General features: G+C 47.5%; 1 protein-coding gene across 5 annotated transcripts in view; it reads right to left on the reverse strand.

Annotated features, from left to right (window-relative positions):
• Nucleotides 1–22728, reverse strand: part of IL1R1 (interleukin 1 receptor type 1) — a 71928-nt gene that overhangs the window by 22030 nt on the left and 27170 nt on the right. Inside the window, exons 1-2 of one of the 5 annotated variants that reach the window (XM_077914943.1) lie at nucleotides 13618–13636; nucleotides 12787–13165 (exon numbers count right to left, since the gene is read on the reverse strand). The exons of 2 other annotated variants lie outside the window; for them this stretch is intronic. In XM_077914943.1, the coding sequence (XP_077771069.1) occupies nucleotides 12787–12951 (165 nt within the window). In that variant the 5' untranslated portion in view covers nucleotides 12952–13165; nucleotides 13618–13636. Of the gene's footprint in view, nucleotides 1–12786; nucleotides 13637–13726; nucleotides 13781–22728 lie in introns of those variants that run through there. 2 more of the 5 variants (XM_077914946.1, XM_077914942.1) reach the window with 2 other exon arrangements.

A 22728-nucleotide genomic window follows, 5' to 3' on the forward strand; every position in this document is an offset into this window, starting at 1 on the left:
CTGCCTCTCTCTCTCTCTGTGACTATCATAAATAAATAAAAATTTAAAAAAAAATAACTAGTTACTTTAAAAAATAAATAAATAAATAAATAAATTGAGGTCCTGGTAATTATGACCAACTGCATAACACTTTGCCCACATACATGGCAGGGGATGTAACCAGATTAGGTACTTGACTGATTCTAGAAGGAAAACGTGCCCATTTCCTATCGATAAAACAATGGCACTAAAATAATATCAATTATTGATGAGAAAAAGAAAAAAAAAATCTCAATTTTGCCTACCCTTCTAAACTGCTCAATCACAAATGAAGTTAAGTTTCAACACAGCCTCATTTTCCTTTGGCAAGTTCCTCGTGAGTGCTCCTGAACAGGGCCCTGACCATGACACGTTGTAAGTTCTGGACTCATACCCCCGGTGACCTTCTGCACAAATTGAGGACCTGTGAATCCCTCCTATTCAGTAGACCCCCAACTAAACTCATCTTCTCCCCACCTCCATGACAGGCACAGCATTGCCCCACCCCAGCCACACACACACACACACCCACACACAAAACAGGAGACCCAGGTTAAGGACCCTGACGCAGCCGCCCCCAGAGCTCCTCTCTTACTCACCCTAGCCAGCATGTGTCAAGTGGCCCGGTTCACTCACACACTGCTGACCCCTCTGGCTCAAGCAATCACCAGCTCTGCCTGGATTAATTATGGCAACAGGCCCCTCACTGGTCTCTTTGCCTGTGGACATACTACTTCCCTCCCATCCAGAGTCTACAGACTCACATTTACCAAATGATCTTTTCAAAACACCTCCACTAGCTCCCCAGCAAATTTCTTAGCCAGAGCATACAGGTTCTATGTACGGAGGCTCTGACTTACTTTGCCAGACTCAAGGCCCTGCCCCGCTGTCCCTCACCCAAGTCTGCAGTCACACTCCCCTTGCCCTGTTCTCCACCTCAGAGCCTCTGCCTTCACTGGTCCCCCTCCCTTCACCTGGCCACCTCCCTTATCTATCAGGTCTCAGCCCCATCACTGTCCTCCCACCCAGACCCGTGGCCCAGCCAGGCCCTCCTCCTAGCCCCTGGAATGTCTCACTGCAGTTATCCCAGGCCAGGAAGCGTCGTGAGGGCAGGCACCGTGACAAGCCTGTCACTGCCACACATGCCACTGCACCTGGAACCAAGCCCATGGGACGACAAATTAACCAAAGAAATGGCTATGCTCTCTAACCCAATCTCGGGGCAATGTCCAGACTAAACAATGTAGTTTCATGTTTTAAAATCACCTGCCCTTTAATTTTTTTTTTTTTGCCCTTTAATTTTTATAGGACATAAAACCTGTTTATATTATCTGTAGCCATAAGTCCATTACAAGCACAAGACATATTTTACTAAGACATCACTAATTCAGACTCTAATGGCGTGCAATCATTTGAGTATTAGCTGTAAAATGTTATAGTTAAGAAGTGGTATTAAAACACATAAAAGATGTCACAATGGGCTTTTTACATAAAGACAGAAAAGAGGAAAAAAAAAGACCTTCGAAGCATGGCAGACATCCCCTTTTATAGTTTCTTCGGTTTGCCCCACGCATGAGGATGAGATCCTTAAGCCTGGCTCAAGCCTTGAAGCCTACCTCAGCAGTAAGACCACATTCCTTAAATATCGTGTAACTCTGACATTTTATTCACATCAATTGGCCTTCTCCCAGGTTCACCCACATTAATTGCATTATTATCACATTTACTTCTAACCTATATTTAGAATATTAAAATAAGTCTAGCAACCTGGCTTACTAGCTCTTTCTGTGACTGTGTGGATGTGTATTTCAAGGCTCCACGAGAGAGAGAGAGGCAGAAAATAAAGGGTTAAAATATTTCCTGATGGCCAGTTCCAGGCCAATCAACTGCTCATGTTAGTTTATCTAAAACAACATAAAGACACCAGGAAACTAACTGAACTGTGCCAGCTGTTCGTTCCTGCAATCACAAGATCGGACTTGTTTGATTACTAAGCATGGGAGAAGAAAAGGAAGGTGCCAGGGTGAGTTTTATACAGATGATATCTGAAGATGTAATTCTGAAGTAATTGTAGGGAAATGCTGATTCGTTACGAGTCCAAGGCTAATGGCCTGCCGCTGCCGGGCAGTGTGATGTTCGACACAACACCTCCCTGGGCCTCAGTTTCCTCATATGTACAGTGGGCAAGGAGTCAGATGATCACTGAGCAATTCCCACTCTGATAGTCTATAAAAAACACAAAAGCCAAGCGCCATGGGTACAGGTTTTATTCCACCTCCCCCCAAACTGCTCTTAGAAAAAGCGGGGGAGAGAGTGGCTCCTTCCTCTCAACAGGGGACCTTCTGAATCTGTTATCAGTTCCCAGGACCTTAGGGCAGGAGATGGGGTCATATGTCCAAGGAAGGACAATGGGAAGGAAGGAGGTAAAGATACATATACCCAAGATCAAACTAGCCACACTCCTGACAAAAACAAACACAAGTCCCATTAGGCACCCCAAACAACACAGAAATTCCAAGGATGATGCCAAACCTGACTAGACTTGTACTGCCAGTAGTTGAAAGGGTGGCCAAGTAAGGAGGTCTCTCAAGAGCATCAGTGTGCTGCCGTATGCCAGGAAGAGTGCCAGTGCCAGAGACAATAATAATAATGACATAAAATAAGGAAATAAGAAGCCACTCTTCAAGATGGCCACAATTTAGGCATAAGCCACATGTGATCACAGATGTATCCCACACACCCCATCACTGGCACACTGGATCAAAGCTCAGCCTCCTTAATTTTAGTTCCGCATTTGACAAGATAGGGATGATGCCAGCAGTATCTGTCACAGACAGCTATTGAGGATGAAATGAGTTGTCACATGTGAGGGTGTAGGACATTGGCAGGTGGTCACACTCAAATGTTAGTGATTATAAATCACCCCTGGTGCTGATAACAAATACAAGTTTTGGTGAAATGTTTTCAGCTACCCATTCATCTCTTTATTCATTCACTGCTGAACTCAACAAATGTGTATTGGATATCTACCACATGCCTGCATCCACACTTGGCCCTGGGAGCAAACAGGAATGACGACCCTGAGTCTGGCTCAAGCAGGTCATTAGCCAGCAGGGAAAGCAGAAACATCCACAGAATTAAACAGTGATGCAGGGGTGGCTATGGGGAGAGGAATGCCCAGGGCCCTAAGTCAGCCTGGAGGAGGACTCCTGGATGAGGTATTACCTCAACCTCATGAGGTGGTGGGGAGCACTTGGGGGAGACCACTCCCCTCCAGTTCTGGAGCATAAACCAAAGATGGGAAGCCAAGAAGCAAAGCTGGGGAGGCTGACAGTGCCCAGATCACAGAGCCTGGCTCTGGAGTTAGGACCGCAATTTGTTTTTGTTTTTGTTTTTGTTTTAGATTTTTTATGTACTTATTCATGAGAGACACAGAGAGAGAGGTAGAGATGCAGGCAGAGGGAGAACCAGGCTCCATGCAGGGAACCTGACATGGGACTCGATCCCGGGTCTCCAGGATCAGGCCCTGGGCTGAAGGCGGTGCTAAACCGCTGAGCCACCCGGGGCTGCCCTAGGACTGCCAATTTGTAGGTAGCAAAAAAAGAAAATCACTTACAGGTGTGAAGCCATAGGGTGGTGTACAATCAGATTCCATTTTTTATAGAAATCTTGGCACCCATGTGGAATATAAATCAGAGACAAGAGGGTAGGCAGGGAGAACAGGCTGCCATGAAAGGGTGTCGAGATGAGGGAAGATGAGACCATGAGCCAGCCTACAGTAAGAGACAGACAAGAAAAGGGGCGTATCTGAGACTCACTCAGAGACCAGCGAGAGGAGGGATGACAGAGGGGGTCTAGGATGCACCAGCCCCGATTCATTCAGGTGGGGACCAGTGAGAGCCAGGCCAGGTAAGGACAGGTTCCAGAACCACAGGCAGCCCAAGGAGATGCCCTGGGTCTGCTGGGGCTAGCTAGCAGGGCTGCCAAATATCAAATACAAGTGTCAGCTGATAGCTGAGTGATGCAGACACTGGAATGTGCTGGAACTGGACAGCACACAGTGCAATGACAGCCATCATCACAGAGGTCACAAACCATAGTAGTAGGTTAGTGACCCCGGGAAAGTGGGTGTGCTGTGGGTCACAGACCTCTTCAGAAATCAGATAAAACCATGGAGCTAGCCCAGAGGAAACTGTATGGACAAACAGAATGTTCTGTACACAACGAGAGATATGCCAGGATCACCTGAAGCTGAGGTTGGAGACTCCACCTATCTGTGAGAAAAGGCCGGCAGGCCCGAGCTGGGGAAGTAGCCCTGTTAGGTTGAAGATGGCCCTTTCTTGTGTGAAGCAGTCCTGCTTCGCAGGATGGAGTCTGCATCTTCAAGGGGACAAGTCCACCTGAGGAAGGAAGTGCACTTGACGGTGTGAGCTGCAATGAAGAAGCTTAAAGTCACTGATCACTGTGCAGACCTCAAAAGGTATCCAAAAAAACCCAAAACAAGCTGACAAAAAGGAGTCACACTTTTAAAGATCAACATGTTCTACTGTCCTCTGAGGCTCAGAAAATCGAGTCACGGGGGTGAGGACTACCAAGAGGTTGATAATCACCATCTCTTTTGGAATAAACACACACGACCCATCACATCCCACTGGGCCCAGGGATGCAGAAAGGCTGAATCGCCTATGGGCAGCTCACCACTTTATGCACTTGGAGAACAGAGCTCAGAGCTCAGAGAGAAATAGATGCCAGGAAAAAATGAACAGGCCCTTTTTAAGAACAGGTCCACTGTGAGTCCTCAGGCTTCCTTATACCACACTTATCAATACACCGGCCTTCCCAGTTACAGAATTGGAAACTTCCAAAAAGCTGAGCTGTGACTGCCCTACCTGTCATGTCCTGCAGACATTCCACCATTCATTCCCTGGTTTTACAGTTTACTTTTAATATTTTGGAGCCTGTGGTTTTTTCCAGGTCTGATTCATTTCCTTGGGTCTTTGAAATGCTGGTAAGGCTGAAGCATAACGCCTTTTAATGTTCAATCAATAAAACAGCCTAAGACAACACCAACACTCTGCTTAGATTAAATGGATTAATTACCACCTGATTGTTCATGTTAGATTGATGGGAAGGTACACAGCATAACATGAGGGGGTCAGAGGCATAGTGGCTTATCTACAGGAATCATAACACAAAGTCAAAGACTCCCTGATGTTCCGGGGTTCCTGGCCCCTGTCCTAGGCACAGCGCCCTCCCCACCTCCATTAGCATGGCTGAGGAAGGAGTGCAGCCTGGGGGTGGGAAGGTATAGGGGATGGCAGAGAAATTAAGAGGGGGGGGGGATGGGGGAAGGATGACACGAAATGAAATTACTTGGAAAGTCCAGGAAACGCTTTGCAGAGTTGACTTCCCAAGCCCCCTAAACCACTTCATTTTCTCTATTCCTCTTTGCCCCAGAAAGTTTTTAAAAGAATTTTTATATTCACTGTCTCTTCTTCCTGTCCTCTGTTACTTGAGTCACGGGTTCTTCTCCTTGCCCAACTGCAAGCACTCTGCCATTCTGCCTCCATGGTGCCTCCATGGTGCTTCCCGGGGCCGTCACTTGGTTCTTCCATCTGAGTCAGCCTGCTTCTTCTGGGACTTCTGACTAGCTGTAAGCAGATTCTGATCAGAGGCCTCTCCCGGGGTGCCTGGAGACACCCTCTTCCTCCAGAGCCAGGAGCATCAAGTCACATAGGTTCTCCCTGGCACAGGGCCCCTTGCCTCAGACCTCTGGCTCTGAGACTCAGGGTTCGGGCAGTGGCTGTGGCTCTCCTAGTTGCTGGTCTTCTCTACTTGGGCCAGAAGAGAAAGATACAGAGAAGATCCTCTCCCTCTCCCATGCTCCAGTGAAGAGGGCCCCAACCTACTCATTGTGCATGTGGTAAGAGCTCAGGAAGGAAGGGAGGGAAGGGGGATTCATCTCTCCAACATCTTCACATCAGACAACACATGGACAAAAATCTGGCTTCGAATCCAGAGAGGAGGAAAGGATGGAATACGGGTACTGAGTGTGAGTCAGAGAAGAGAAATGCAAGGGCAACCATTATGAGGCTGGGAAGCACATTGGAAAAGGAAGATTACTACTTCAGGGGTTTCACAAGGGTGCACAGCCAGGAAGCCAGGGAGGACACTGAGGGAGAACAGAAGGAGGGAGAGCAGACGCTGGGAGCGACTCTCCCTGGCAGGGACACTGGCTAAGCTAAGTCAACCTCCCTTGTTCGGAGGCAACTGAGCAAAACCTGCTGTGATTTTTGAAAGTGGTTTCTGAGTAAAATTCAAAATATTTTTAGAAAGTATTAACAATCAAAAATGTCACAGATTTGGATGAATTTCCCTGCATAAAATAAAAGGATTAAGGAAGGGGAGAGGACCAATGCTCTCAGCAAATTAGCAAGCCCTAACACACTGCTCCTTTCCCACCCTGAGGTGCGGTGATGTCTGTTTTACATATGAAATTTCCCGCCCTGCCTACCATCTCCTCCATAGCAGATTCCAGCCCTTGTGTAGAGGCTTGGCGGCAGCGCCTTGAGGTATTGATGCCCAGTGAGGGCAGTCAGCCAGGGTCTGGCATGACAGGCGGCCTCGACTGGTCACCCCTGCCCCTTGTCCCTAGAGGCCTGGTCCACTCACTGCCGTGCTCTGGGGTGTGGAGACAGGAAGCACAGCTTTCTATGACAATCACATGAAAAGAGCTGGCCAATGTGAACTTCCTGAGTACAGTTCCCCTTGCTTTTCAGTGATTACAACACATCTGGAAACCAGTACATCACACCATGACTCTGTGGCACATGGAGAACCCTGCGAAGCTACTTGTCTGTTGAAAATAAAATGGAAATGCGAATGGGAGGCGTACAGCAATGTCCTACTAGACCTGGGATGACCTACTTCGACATGTACTAAATTACAGAAGCAGAGGTGAAGTCTAAGAATGAACAGTGAACACACAGGCCTCCAACAGAAGCCGCTTCCAGGAAGGGCTAGCTTCATCTGCTAGCTGTCCTGTCAGTCTGCAAGGAAGTCTATGCCCGGTGCAGACACAGGAAAAGTGACAGCTGGGGGGTGGGGGAGAGGGCTGCAGAGGGACAGTCACCAGAACCCATGTGGCTTCCACAAGGCCCAGGGCCCCAGGGAAGAGGGAAGAGGTGTTTATGCCCACTTTGTGGCCACACAGCATCTATTAACGCCTTCTTATTCTTGAAGAATTTCCTACAACCTTGAGGAATTTCCTTCTGATTCCTGAGGAATTCCCCCACATTGTGCAGCTTGCCTTCCAGGACAGCAGCCAGGCACAGGACAGAGGTGGCACGCATCAGACACACCCCACACATCAGGCACTGTCCCATACAGCATCTGCATGGAGCAGCCCCTGGCATGGCCCGTGCTCTTTCCGTCGACATTAATCTCCAAGCTGGACTCCCTGGATTGCCCCTGGCTTGGCCACACATCATGAGGGGCCCTGGGCACACATGCAGGCAGACAGCCCAGCCCACACATCCAAGGCTGAAGTCTGTCCTCCCCCCACCTGCACAGCCAGGGCCAGTCGGACCAGGGAGGCACACTGGCTGTGGCATTCATAGGGGCATGGCCTAAGAAAGAGGCCTGTATATGCTTTGCCCAGGCTGTTAGGCCAACGAATTTCGGGGACCCTAGGTACCTGGACCGTGGCCATGCTGATGGGCACAGGTCCCACGCAGGCACATCCCTTTAGCCCTACAGACTCCTGGCCGTGCTGAGGCATGCAACTGGCCAGGAGGCAGAGCAGAACCCTCCAAAGTACAGGGTCTGGACAGGACCTCTCTTGCCTGGCTCTAAGGGAAGTCCTGCAGCAGCCAAACTTGTAGAAACCCAAGAAGAAAGAGAACACAGCAGCAGAAGCCACCTCTTCCACCTTCCAGGGACTTGACGGGACTCACATCCGAAATTTAAACAGAAATCCTAATGGTACTTTCCACATCTCCATCTAATACCAGCTCACTCTTCACACTTACAAATATATACACAACATTGTTTAATACGACTTCTCATCCCGAACATTATTCAACATGTATGTAAGTGTATATTTGACACAGCAGAGAAATATTCAGAGAATCTGGCTCCAACTACTTGACTATAACTGAGAAGGGACTGTGGATAGTCCCTGGAAGAAGCAAAGACTAACGCAGGCTCCTCAGCTCATGAATCGTCACAATCTCCTTGTTCTACCGAGAACCACCGTGAACACGTAGGGGGAACGGGGCATGGCATTAAAATCAAGCCTGGAATTATGATCTTCACCTCTTATAAGGACTCAAACAGCAACTAAACAGTCTCCAATGCTGTTAAGACCAAAAATGTTAGTTTTAAAGACAAGGCATAAAGGAACTTACTCATAAAGCCATAGAACCACATGCTTGTAGAAAATACTTTAGAATTCTGGACTTACCACGAGTCCCAGTTTCTTAATCTAGAATCTGCAAATCCCCAGAAGCTGTAGCCAGCGAAGGAACTCAGAGTCCAACTTTCTGGTGTACTGATTTGACTCAAGGATTTTTCTGGGTGGAGTTATCTTTATATTAGAGAAAACGCAGCTATATTACAAAATGGAAAGAAAAATCTCCAAGATGTAAAACATGAGTCATCAAAGAAATAGCTCTTCAGGTGAGCCACTCTGGAGTGCTAGATGGAGCATTTTACTCTTCATTTCTCAAGAGGAGTCCTTTGGTGGTAAAATCTGAGAGGCACTGCCTTACATAAGCACCCACAACCATCTCTATCCGGTCCCGCGCATGGGAAACGGAACCATGAGGGCCACCCAAAGTCACACCTACAAAGGACACAAAAGAGCGCTCTAACCCTAACATTACTGAGCAGAGCCCCTAGGATGGTTCCACACTTGAGACAGGGAAGGCAGAACAAGGACGTGGCACAGTCTGGGGTTGACCACGGTATGATACGACTGTTTCTGTTCTACAGAGATGAGCGACGGACACCCCACCACACTTCGACATCCTACAACCCAACTGTGTGTTCAGCGTGGCTATGCCTGATTTTCCCCCAGAGAAAAAGTTATCCAAAACCATGAGTAACCAAAACCACTCCTTCGACAGAGGCAGTAGAAACACTCATCATCTCAGAAAGCCTGAGAAACACTGAAATTTTTGCAATTTTCCTATCAGATGATCCAAAAGCCTGCCTCATAGCAGATTCATCTGGTTTATTTACTCACACAAATGAGGCAAGGGAAATTTTTTAACCATCAAAGCCTATCGTGCACAGGGATTTGAAGATAAAGTAAAAATAGCCCCAGAGGTTTCAGGTGTCGCTATGCAGTCTAAGTTGTTCAGCTATGACAAGGCACAAAGCCACCAGATCGGTGGTTTCATGTGAATTTTCACAGCAGAGGGAAAAATAAGGCACAGAGGGTCAGGATTACCATCACCAGAGGGCCACAAACATGAATGGGCTCGATGGTTGGATTGGATTTTAACACAGTGTCTGTTTTTCCACAACGAACTTGGGACTAGATCTTCTCTAATAAGAATTTTTCTGTCCTCACTCCTCTGAGGTTTTTGTTTTTTTTTTAACCGAGCTATAATACGCATACAGTGCCACACACAGTAAAACCTAAGTGTATAATTCCATTTACTGTGACAACTGAATCCACCAGGAAGACCCCATCGAGACATGGATCATTTCTATCCTTCTCTAAAATTCCTATGTGTCCCTTACTAGCCACCCTTGACTGCACATGGCCCCACCATTCTGGTTTCTATCATCACCAACACAACCCTTTAACAGTTAACATGAGCGCACACGGACGGCTGGCTTACACCCCATCAGTGCCCTGCTATGCCAGCGCCCACTTGGCATTATGACCAAGTGATATGGGGAATGCACTGGTTCTCAAAGGGGTCAGTCTGGCTGCTAAGGGAGCACTTGTGAAAGTATGGAGAAGGGGATACTTTGGATGATCAAAATGAAGCATTTGGTGGTAGACTGACTTTCAGTACAATGCAAAGCAGTTCTGCAAAGTAAAGACTGTGCATGACTTCCAAGCCTCCATGCCCTTTATCACTGGGGAGCCTAGCGCCTAACTCTATCCTACGCTTACATAAAACATATATACTGGCACACTTTTCATATATACTGGATTTTCCAGGAATGTGATTACTGTGAAAACAGACAAGACTACCTTTGACTACCATTTGGACCTTAGACCGTGAGCAAAAGTCACTCATCACTCAGTGGTACTTGGATCCCCACCAAGATGCCTCTGTTCCAGACCACACTTGGAGCCATTCCCTGTGACCCTACATTCTAGTCTATATAGCACATTTAGCAGCCACACTGGGTTCCAGTTTAGCTCTGCCTAAGCATCCATCCACACTGTGATTCTTTACTACATCGAGCTAGTATACTGATTCGTTGGAAATTACGTTGCAGGTAAGTTTCATTATATCATTTTAGAATTGCAAGTATTTGCATTAAAGGGGGTAAGGGGTTCTGAATGAGCTGACAAGCACTGATCTAAGTGACAGCATGTAACTCTTGATTTAACTCAGGGTCAGCAGTCATGGGCTGTATCTGCTGGGGTCCTTACCTTCTCTGGTTTGGGAAGCCATATGTGCAGAACTTGGGGTGCACAGGCCACCTCCCCCACCTCCTACTAGCACCCTAAGTCCAGCTGAAACTCCGTTACCCGACTGCACTTGCAATGGGGAATCATTTCAAGAGACAGCCTAAAATTGCCCTTGCACCTCCTGAAAGGGGATCTGCACCACAGGAAAGGTCCCACTTTTCTCCATACCAGGAATTCTTTTTACTTCTCCTGAGCACTTCTTTGTGTCTTGAAGACACAGACAGCTATGCCCCACCAGGTTTCCTTTCTCTCACCACTGAAAGGAAAGTACATCAGTGTTGTCAACCTTGGCTACACGTGAGAACCACCTGGGGGCTTTAAAAACACCAGTGCCTGGGCGCATCCCCAGCGACGCTAGTTTGTTTGCTCTGTCTGTGGTCAAGTCCTGCCATTTGTCATCAGAGCGCCTCAGGCGATGCTATGGTGCAGGCAAGGCTGCAGCACCCGCTTACTGCCGCACCTGCAGCCCCACTTGGCAACTTTGCAAATCTAGAGTTCATGAAGGTTTACGTTTGACACCTTGCTAGGCTCATTGAGGGCGCCACTTCATCTCCACTCTTGGTTTTCTTTCATCCTATTTTTAATTTATGGCATCTTATAAATCCTTTCTGGAACAGGAGGAATGGGGTGGAGGAGGAAGCCTCCACTACTCTGCCTCGTGTAAGAGAAGGGGAGACAGTGCAGAGTTCAAAGGTATGTAGGTGACCAGGGACCTTCCGGAACCCCAGCCCCTTTCAACACGTGGTGAGATCACCCTGGTACCAGGGCTCCTCCACATACTCCCAAGTGCTGAGCGTGACCAGGAGGCTTTGGCAGCATTTCCTGAGGTCACAGCAGGCAAGGGCAGGGTGGAGGGAGGGAGGAACAAAGCTGCTGACAGCACAGATCCTGTGAGCCCTCCTGACAACCTCAAAGAAAGGAAAACACAAACCCAGTTCCTGCACGCAGCAGCAGACAGGGAACATCACTGGGGGGGGGGGGGTGAACAGCCTATGAGCGCCCCCCCCATGACCACTGTCCTTCAACTGACAAGTTCACAGTGGGTCCGTCATGTAACATAATCTCTGCACTTCCCCACCCCCTGTGCAATGGTAGTTCACTGCAATTGTCCAGCTTTGCCACGCTGGTTAATAAGATGCTCTGTTTACAACATCTCTACCTGTTTCCAGGTGGACGCGCCATATTCCACTGATGCATCCCAACTACACGTTCTCCATCTTCCCTCCAAGTGCACAGCCAAGCCCTAGGGTATATCTCAGCACCCCTACCAATCCTTCGGAACCACGGAGCTGTCTCTGTGTCCGTTACCTTCCTGCCCTCTCCACTGGAGACCCTGAATGGTGTCCTGCCTGTGGGCAGCCGGGGTGACCACACTCTATTCAATGAGACAAAGTTCAAAGACCCCCCTCTTATGCAAAAAGACAGCAGTTGTCCTGGGACTTCAACCAAAAAGATTCATATCCATTAGAGGACAGGGTTTTTAACCTATCCCATTCACGGCTCTACCCTCAGTACTTGGAACAGTACCAGGCACATAGTAGACATTCAATAAGCATTTGTTAAATAAATAAGTGTATCTAACAGTGTTTAACCAACAGTAAAAGAATTACTCAAAAGATACTATCTTAAAAAAAGCCATAAAGAAAGCCTTGCCACATTATGCCCCACAGGGCTGAGCAGAGCCTATTTAAAAAGAAAGGTTTAGTTTGGCCATGCCAAGGTCATGTGAGAATTCAGGTCAAATATCTTTCCGGAACTACACGGAGGCTACCCCAGGGTGGACAGGTGCAAGTGATGCTCCACACGTAGTACAGTGGCAGCTAGCCAAATAAGACTGAAAACAAATAAGGGGTTCCACATCCCAAAGGCCCTGCCTTTTTGTCTAGCATAAAACAAAATACAGGATGTGAACATAGAATAGTAAATGAAATATTAAATAGGACTCTAAATAAGAAATTAAAAGCAGTCAAGAGAGAAAAAGATGCCCACAGTACACAGTAAGCTGGTGGGAAAAGGGGCAGCAGACTTCCCCAGCACTCCCCTCACCCCGCATCCCCCGGCTCTCCGCATTTCACCAATAATCATGGAATTCCATTTTATATACTCACCTTCCAGAAGTTTGGTGCCAAGCCAGGGTAACCCAGAGAGCACCTTCCAATGATGGATGGATCTCGGCTCACCTTTTTCTCCATGGTATCAGTGGCCCAGACGTCCCTTACTGGGTTCCTACGCTGTGAGGCTAAAACCCTGGGACATGCCCATCTGCTGAGCATCTCCTGCCACCAAGAATCACAGCGGACAGATGCCGGGGGCGGGAATCCACACCACCTCCGCAGCACAGGCGAGAGAGCCCTGGTAGGCACTGACCATGGGAGCCATCCTGCCCTAAAGCAGAGGCATAGGTTTGGAGTCCAGAGGGGTCGCCCTCCTTCTGGGTGCCAGTCCCCCAGGTCAGTAACCCCGTCTACGCCTCCGCTTCACTCTGCCCTGAAAGGGAAGTCATAATAGCATGTGTCTCCCAAGACGGCAGGGAGGATAAAAGGGAAACGGAGAGGGCCTTTTAAACTGCGAAGTACTGGACCTGCCTGTTGTGCACGAGTGTCCTCTTGGCGTCTGTTCGTAGCTACACTCAGGGCAGCCTTGGGGGGGGGAGGGGCAAGTCAGCTCCCCCACTCTATAGACCCTCCAGGGTCCCTCATCTTGTTGACCAGACTGACCCCTCGGAGCCTAAACCCCCGAGCGGGGCCCTCCCGAACCAGCTGAACTTGGCCAGATTCCAAAGCATGGAAGCAAGTCACACACACACACACACACACACACACACACGCACGCACACACACACGCACACCCTGGAACTACCCTCCAGGACCACCAGCAAGTTCCCCCCAAAAGGATCTGAACAACCCTTATTCCGGCTTCACGCGGGAATAAAAACACACCAAATCCCCGCAGATGTCACCGCCGCCACCTCCTTCCACAACAAACTGACACGCAGGGGTGACTGGGGAAGGGCGCTTTCTGCGCGGGGGGCGCGGCGGGGCCTCCTACCTGGGCGGGGCCCGGCGGGGGCGGCGGGGGCGCGCTCCGGGGGGGCGCTCCGGGGGCGGGGGGCGCTCCGGGCGGCGCGGCGGAGGGGGCGCGGCGGTCACATGCCCGCGCTCCGGCTGGGCTCCGGGGTCCGCGCGGGGCCGGAGCAGGAGCCGCGCCGCCCTGGCGCCGGGGGACTGCGGGCGCGGCCCCTGCAGCGCGGCGGCTCCGCTCGGCTCTGCTCCGGCTCCGGCTCCGGCTCGGGCTCCGGCTCGGGCTCGGGCGCCGCGGGCGGGGACGGACGGACGGGGGCGGGCGGAGACGCCGGGGCGGGCCGGGCCGGGCCGGGCGCGGGCGGGAGCGAGCTGGCCGGGTGCCCCGCGCCCTACCCAGGGGAGCCGGGACGCCGCCCTGCCCCGCGCATCCTCGGCGGGCCCGGGGCGCCCCGCACCGCGGAGCGGCGGCCCCACCCGGAGTGACCCGGGACGCCCCCTGGACCCGCGGCCGGACTCCCCACCGACTGCGGGGCCCCGGGCACGAGTTGGCGATTGCAGCTCGCGCCCCGCCCCTGAGCTCTCGGCCCCGCTCCCCAGCCTAGGGCAGGACGGTGTCGGTCGGTCGGTCAGCCCCCCGAGCCCCCCGAGCCCCCGGAGCCCCCCGGAGCCCCCCGAGGCCCCGGAGCCCCGGCCGGCCCTCCCTGGCCTGCCAACCTGCCGCACCCACTACCTTCCCGGTACCTTCGTTTCTTCTTCTGTGAAAAGGGGTCAGAGCAGCACCCATCTCGTGGGCAGGGGACAGATACTAATGCCGTAAGCCAGCGCCAGGCCCCGGTTTGATACGACACGGGGTCCCCCGCTATTATATCGCTACTGCTATGTGCCCGGGTGCAGAAGCAGCTCACAGGTGGTACCATCGTGATACCAGGCTTCTCGGCCACACCAGGTATCCTTTTCAGCGTAAAACCCACTTACTCCCATCCGCTCGTTTTGCACCTGAGGCCTGGCCCTCGGGGAAACTGAGTGAATGGCCAGGATCCCACGTGGACCTTGGTGCGGGGAGGGAAGGACGCTGGGTACCGGCAGCAGCCAGGGGCTTGCAAGCTGCTCCTCCCTTTCCACGCCGCCGTACCTCCAGCAAGCGACCGGACCCTGACTTGCTTTGAGCGCCTAATGAGCCATCCTCCTCCGAGGACACGTTGAGTAAATGATGATTGCTTCCTTCCTAACAGAACTCGCACACCCCCTTCCTGTATCCCTTCCAGGCTGGGCAGGTCCTGGTTTCCCTAACCCATCCCTTGATAGCCGTGGTCAGAACCCCAAGAATTGAGATAACCCTGGCCTCAGGTGGCCCAGATAGAGAAATTACCAGCAATAATTCATCAATCCTAATGCTGCCTTGTGGATTGATATGATGACAATTTCTCTATTTTTTTTTTAATTTATCTGGTTCCAGTGTTTGCATCTGGTTCCTCTTTCTCCAAGGAACACACTCAACTCTGGGACCAGTAACATGGTATTGTGAGAATTCATCAGCTCTCCCCCATCTCTTTAGTATTCCTTTTTAGGGTGGTGGTTCTTGAAACCTTAGAATCACCAGGAGAGAAATCTGAACCAGTGATGTCCAGATCCATCACACAAAAATCTTTGAGGCTGAGGCCCGAGTGTCAGTGTTATCAAAACTCCCAGGTGATTCCACTGTGCAGCCAGGCTTGGGAACAACTGTCCCTTCAAGCCCCCATAGTGATGCCCTTTCTGTGAATCCTCCACCTGAAGCTACTTCGGCTCCTGTGTCCCCAGTGGTAATCAAAGCTAAAACAAGCCAGCCAGGCTGAGTGCTGTGGAACGAGCATTGTTGGTGAACATAAACATATCTTGCCATTTATATAGTAAAGGTTTTTAAACAGTTTACAAAAAGAGAGTAAAATTGGTCTGTGCAATAATGTAGAAATTAAAATTACACTTTTCCTTGAGTTTTTTTTTTTCTTTATATTCTGATGCTTCCCACCCACCACTACCCCAACCATCCTGCTACACACATGGGCCCATAGACTCGGAGAAGACACTCAAATACTCCTCTATACTATGAGGATGGGTTTTTGAAGACCTTCTCTTCTCAACTATAACCACGGTCCCATCTAGCACCTTAAATTCACCTCCTCCCTCACTCAGCCGTGCTGACTACTTTCCCTGACTTGCCTCTTCCCTTTGTTTCATTTCCTAGGTAGCTCATGTGTCCACCTGTCCTGCTTCATCCCAGAGTTGAAGACCCATGAGGTGGAGGTTGTCAGGCCTACATACTCTGGTCTCAACACCACACAGATGCTCTGAATGCAAGGGTGTACCTGCATGTGAGCCATATCCCTTCAGGAAGGTGATGACAGATGTGTTTGACAAAAATTAATGAGAAACAAAAATAACATCCAGAGTCTCGTGACACCTTCTGGAGTGTGTCTCCCTCCCTACCCTCCCGTCTCTGAGACTGCTGTCATTTGGAAGACTTGACTGTCTGCCACCCCCAGACAACCTTTCTTGGGAGACCATATCCCCCCAACGGTTTGGAGGCCCCTGGGTGGCTCAGTCAGTTAAGTGTCTGACTCTTAATCTCACCTCAGGTCTTGATCAATCTCAGGGTCATAAATTCAAGCCCCGCATAGGGCACACTGGACCACAGTGGAGCCTACTTTAAAAAGAGATAGAGAGAGAGAGAGAGAGAGAGAGAGAGAGAGAGAGATTGTATCCCATGAGGATTTTCAGTGTGTGCCCCTCTTGTCAAGCTGCTCAAATCATAGGACCTTCTTTAAGAAGAGTATCTAATGATGCACAAGAAACAAAGACCTGGAGATCATCAGTGTCATAGCAAAGCCATGTGTCCAGAGTGGTCTGTGCCAAGGGGCAGCTGTCACCGTAGAACTGCCTGGGTCAGAGGATGGGCTGTTTCACAAATGGTGACGCAACACCCCCATTGTGTTCAGAGTCCCCAGCCGCTCGAAAGGGACTGCTAAGGGGTAAGAAGGCCACCAGTGAGAGCAGCCCTTGCAGCTGGGGACATCGGGATAAACATGATCCAAGCTGGGGTCGTTAAGTCCAGAGGATGACCTTTAGACAGAAACCCTCCCCAGAGGAGCCATGAGCAGCCCACGTCCTTCACCTCCACCGCCCCCAAAGAACCCCAGTTACTCTTCAAAGGACAAAAGGGGTTGGCGAAGGAAAGAATTCTGAATGGAGGAGATGGAGTCTTGAGCCAGTGGAGACGAGGCAACTCTGCTGGAGAGATTTTTTTCTGGCGCTAGAGATGGAAACAAGGATCCGTGAGCTAAATTGACTTCCGTTGTGGAAAATAAAATTACATCTTTGCACACAGGGCCTCTGTGATTCTTGCTACGCCTATTTTGTGTTATTTATAGAACTGCCAGTAACTGCTCACAGAACCACAGTGTTCCCTGAGAGAGATTTAAAAACCACTGTCCTACATGGACTTCCTTCTACAACCTCGTTTTTCGTTCCTTTCACACATTTTCCACCTCCTGACCTCCAAATAACCACTCTTTCAATCTGTGTCTCTTATTACCACCCATCCACTTCTCTAAGTCCACTTCTCTAAGCAGTTTTATGTGAGTTTCTCTGATCATCTTTCCATTCAGATTCCTCCGATTTTACAAGACTTTTACCAGTCAGAAAGCTGCATGTAAACTAGAGATAGGAGTGGAAGAGAAAGTGTAGAATATCATAAAATTGCCTCGGGCAAGAAACTATTTCTTAACTTCCTTTATAAGAGGAGGCCAAAGAGATGGACGAGGAAGGCAGCCCTGCCAACTTCTTGTTCTAATGCAGCTTTAATCTTGCTCAGTGAAAGCCATTGAGTGCAAGAAATTTCTTGCACCTGGTTTTTTTCCATGCTAACAGCACAGAAACAGCACAGCAAGTTCCAGAGACCCAAAGATGTAGCGGCTTCTAAGAAGAGCTGCGCCTAAAGAAACCAGACCAGTGGCCTCTTTCTCATGAGCCAGATCTTGATTTGATGGTTGGTGCAACACATGAAAGTCAAAGCACCAATAACCAAATCAGCCATCATCATCCAAAATGCAGCGGTTACCAAATTCCCCACATTATCCAAGAAGGGCCCCTTAGAGCCTTCCTCCTCAGTCATGGACATGTGACATGTGACATGGACATGTGACAAAAGCAATGCTTTCCTTAAACTCATCTTTAAACATAACAAAAGTACTAGCTGCCTTAAACGTATTTCCTGGTATTTCCTACCCAGTCCCACCACCTTTGGTTCTCTGCAAGTTTCTGTAATTGGTCTCTGTGTTTTGTCAAGCACCACAAGCACCTTCCAAAATCCAGCGTTCGTATTGCAGCCTTTCAATTCTTCTCGATCTTTCCAAACATTACTGGCAATTTGTTTTCTCTAAATGGTTCCCTTTTAATATGATCGCTATAGTAGATTAATGATGGCTACAAATTCTTTGCTTCTCCTCCAATTAAGAAGTAAAGTCTAATTTCCCTCCCCTTGAATCTGGGCTGGTCTGGCTACTTAATCAATAGAATGAAGCGGAATTGACTTTCTGGGTCTCCTGAGGCCAGATCATCAAAAACCTTTCAGCTTCTTCTTAGGCTTCTTGAAACACTCACTCATGACCTCTTTATCTGTCAGATAAGAGGTGTTACCATCCTGAGGCTGCCATACTATTAGAAATTCTAAACCACATGGAGGTCACACGGAGACACTCCATCCCAGCTGGCAGCCAGAACCAACTACCACCATGAGAGAGCACCATTTTGGGTGTTAAGCCAGCCAATCCTGGTTAGCCACTATCTGCCTACATCCATTGGACAGTCCCCAAAGGAGAACCATCCAGCTGAGTCCCATCAATGTCAGAACCATGACAAACAAAATAGCACATTGTTGTTTTAAGTCACTGAGTTTGTAGCACAATAATAGGTAAGCAAAGCAATGACCCGACCCAGGAATGTGTCACAACTCTCAGTTGGCCTGTCCCCTACCATACAGAGTCAGCGGAGCATGCAAGGTCTCTTTGAATTAAAAGGATACTATCCTCCCTTCTCTGGCATCACCTCTGGCCACTGCCCAGTTACAGACTTCCTGAAGATTGTGATTATGATTATGTGATTATCTTACCAGCAAATAAAAGGAAATGAGAGTTATGGGATAAACAGGTTTAGCTTTAAATATGCTGTTTTGAGTACAACCTTGTACTTTTCAGCAAGTGCTAACTGCAAGAAGGATGTAGTTTCTAGTATTGTTATTCAATTCAAGAAACAGAGCAGCCCAGGAGAAATATAAGGTTCTAGAGACAAAGGTACTTGAAAAAGTAGAGAGCAGGCCACTACCTCTGACGATACAAGCAAAAGAAAATCTGCCTGGACTCGAGAGCGCTGTATTTGTTGAATCGTTTTCTTAATGTCCCAAGATTATGTTAACATCCATTCCATTCTTTTGTTTTTCTTCACAACAAACAATTTGGTAATAACTCAACAGCAAGTAGATTTATGTCCATCAGTAATTACTGTTACACATGACTGCCCTGAGAGAGGATGGGAGCCAGGAAAATTTTCTGTCCTGGGTCCAAAGGTTGGGAGAAGAGTCCATAATCCCGTTGATTCCTTCTTTGCCTCTTGCATCCTCATAGGAAAATCACTGAATTAAGAGCCTGGGTGGTGAGTGCTGAGCTGTTCCTACTCCGGGATAGTTACACCTGCTGTCCTAATAGGAGGCCAGTGCTACTGGGCTTCGAGTCCTCCTAAGAGTGACAATAGTAGAAGCCTATAATATCATTTCCAAAAAAAATGGCATAAAAGATTTAGGATCCAGACTAAACAAGACATTGGGCAGGAGAAACAGGAGGTTCCTTAAATGTGACTTATGCAAAGTTCTCAGGAGCTGGGTCCTTGTATGCTTCTAGATCTGTGCTGTCCAATACATGTGACCTTTAGAATCATAAAATTATTTAAAATTAAATAAAATTTAAAACTCAGCTCCTCAGTTTCACTAACTATACTTCAGGAGCTCAATAGCCACACATTACTAGCAGCTATCATATTGGACAGGAAGCCACAGAACATTTCCATCACTGCAGAGTGTTCTAGAGTAGCAATGTTGGACATACCATACAGAGTAGCAAAGCTGGACATTGCTACTCTAGAGTCTAGACAATTCAAGGCCTCTGGACCAGGGGCCCTTCTCCTGCAAGCTAGTTTTCATCCAAAATAAACAATCTGCTCATTTTAAATCTATATCTAAGGAAGAATCTTCTTTGTACTTTCCTCTTTCCTTCTGATCAACCACGTCATTATTCAGTCTATCTTCCATTGCTCAGCTAAATCATACTAGATCACGTTTTCTCCATATTTTCTGTGCTCATTTTTTATATTATTGTAATTACTTTACATTCATCAATATAATGCTTTGTCCATAATTGTTTTCCTATCTACATTTTTTATTTTTCTAATAAAAATAAATGTAAGACCTTCCTATCAAGGATAGAAACCATGTATAGGGGGGAGGGGTGGATCTCTCCATCACTTGTCCCAAAATACTCATATACAACCCTGAATGTCAGAAGTAGTCAACTGACCAGGTAAGGAGAAGAGTGCAGAGAGGTTTCTCTATGGTAAATGTCACCTCAGACTTTTGCTGCACTCACAATGATTTTTAGCAGAGGCAACACCATGATCCCCAGTCACAAGGTCATAAAATCAGCAACAGGATATTTATTACTTTTCAATTTAAAAAAAGAGAGAGAGAGAGACCAAAGATTTAAAATACAGTTATGTTAGCACTGTAAAATCTTACCACACTACATTTTTGTCATTCCTTTTTGTTATTCTCTAAGAAAAAAATCATTTATAGTACTTTGCCCTATTGCTTTGACATATTAACTGTGTGCTTATCAAGTAACTTGGTGATTTCCCAATCTGGACATCAAAATAATGACACAGAAAAACAGTCTCAGAGAAGGTGCCCAAGGAGAAGAGGTGTAGGTGGCACCCAGAACCCAGGCTTTCCTAAGAATGAGAAACAGGTCCCAATGCATAAGATTTTGAATACAAAGGAAAGCCCTACGTGTCCTAGGAAGAGTGTTTTTCCCCTGTGCTGTCCCAGGAAAAGGAGAAGTCAGGAATAAAACACAATGCTTAGAAAGTATTGAGCACTTTCTTCACTTTTCCCTGCTCTATGTATGGGAGTAACAAGGTAGATACCTGGAGGACCCGGGAAAAGCCAGCAATTGGGAAAGACTCTGAAATAGTATTTGCAGAAAAAGAAACCCAAGCCAGGCAAGGCAGGGAGAGGAGACCATGGCAAGAACACTGTCAAGCACACTGTGGGCTCGAGGGCAGAACAGCACCCCATCGCTGCCAACTCACACTCTGATCTTGTACATCTTCTTTTCAATTTATCCCAACTTTTTCATATTATTGATATGAAAATAATATCGATAATATTGACATGATATTATTGATTGTAAAGTGTATGGCTTTTCAATCTTGATGCCTGACTATACATTACTAGTATATAGAAATACAACTGATTTTTGCATTTTGATCTTGTGATCCACAAAATTCACTTATTACTTCCAATAGCTTTTTATTAATTTCATAAGATTTTTTATGTCAACCACCATGTTTTCTGCACATAAAGACAGTCTCTTCCTATCTGGATGACTTTTATTTCTTTTCTTGACTTTTGGATCATTTAGTACCATGCTGAATGGAAATGAGGAAAGTGAACATTTTTGCTTTGTTCCTAATCTTAGGGGAAAGCTCTTAGTCTACGATGTTAGCAGTAGATCTTTCACAGGTGCTCTTTATCCTGTTGAGAAAGTGCACTTCTATTCCTAATTTTCTGGGAATTTTTATCAGGAGTAGATGTTGGGTTTTGTCAAATGATTTCTCTGCATCTGTTGAGATCATTACATGGTTTTTCTTTTTTGGTTTTATTAATATAGTAAATTACATTTATTGACTTCCTATTGCTAAGCCAACTTGGCATTTCCGGGATAAAGACTTCTTGGCCATGATGTGTTAGCGTTTTTACATTTGTCGGAATGGGTTTACCAGTACTTGTTTAGGATTTTTATGTCTTTCTCCATAAGGAATATTGGTCTATAGTTATTTTCTCTTGCAATGTCTTATTTGGTTTTGATATCCAAGTAATACTAACCTCAAAAAGTTGGAGAGAACTCATAAGTCGGGAAGTATTTATTCCTCTTCAAATTTCTGGAAAAGTCTGTGCAGAGTTGGTATTATTTCTTCTTTAACTGCTTGGAAGAATTCACCAAAGAAGTTATCGGGGCCTGGAGTTTTCTTTCTGGGAAAATCTTCCAACTACAAATTCAATTCTTTCTTTAATAGATAGGAAGCTATTCAAGTCATCTATTTCTTTTTGAGTGAGGTTGGCAGTTTGTGTCTTTCAAAGGAATTATCCAGTTTATGTGTCAATATTTTTAGCATAATTTTATTCTTAATGTTCTGTCATTAGCTTTTTAATATTTGTAGTGTAATGCAGGGATGTTACCTATGCCCCAATATTGATATTTCTGTCTTCTCTTTTATTCTTGATCATGCTGGCCAGAAGTTTGTTCATTTTACTGCACTCCTCAAAGCATCAGCTCTTGGTCTCATTGATCTCTCCATTATACTTCTGTTTCCTATGCCATCATGCTCTCTGCTTTGATCTTTATTACTTCTGATCTTCTGCTTGCTTTGGGTATAATTTTTTTTCTCTTTCTGGTTACAGTGGAGGCCAAGGTCATGGATTTTACATTTTTCTGCCCATTTATTTATTTATTTCAGAGGGGAGCAGAGCGAGAGGGAGAGAGAGAATCTTAAGCAGGGTCCACACTCAGCACAGAGCTTCAAGCAGGGCTCAATTCCCACAACCCTGAGATCATGACCTGAGCCAAAATCAGAAGTCAGATGCTTAACCAACTAAGCCACCCAGGCACCCCAACACTCTTCTGTCTTTTTCAAAAGGCATTTTGTGCTGAAAATTTCTCCACA

Source organism: Canis aureus, chromosome 11 (genome assembly GCF_053574225.1).
Source record: "Canis aureus isolate CA01 chromosome 11, VMU_Caureus_v.1.0, whole genome shotgun sequence".
Classification (NCBI taxonomy): domain Eukaryota; kingdom Metazoa; phylum Chordata; class Mammalia; order Carnivora; family Canidae; genus Canis; species Canis aureus.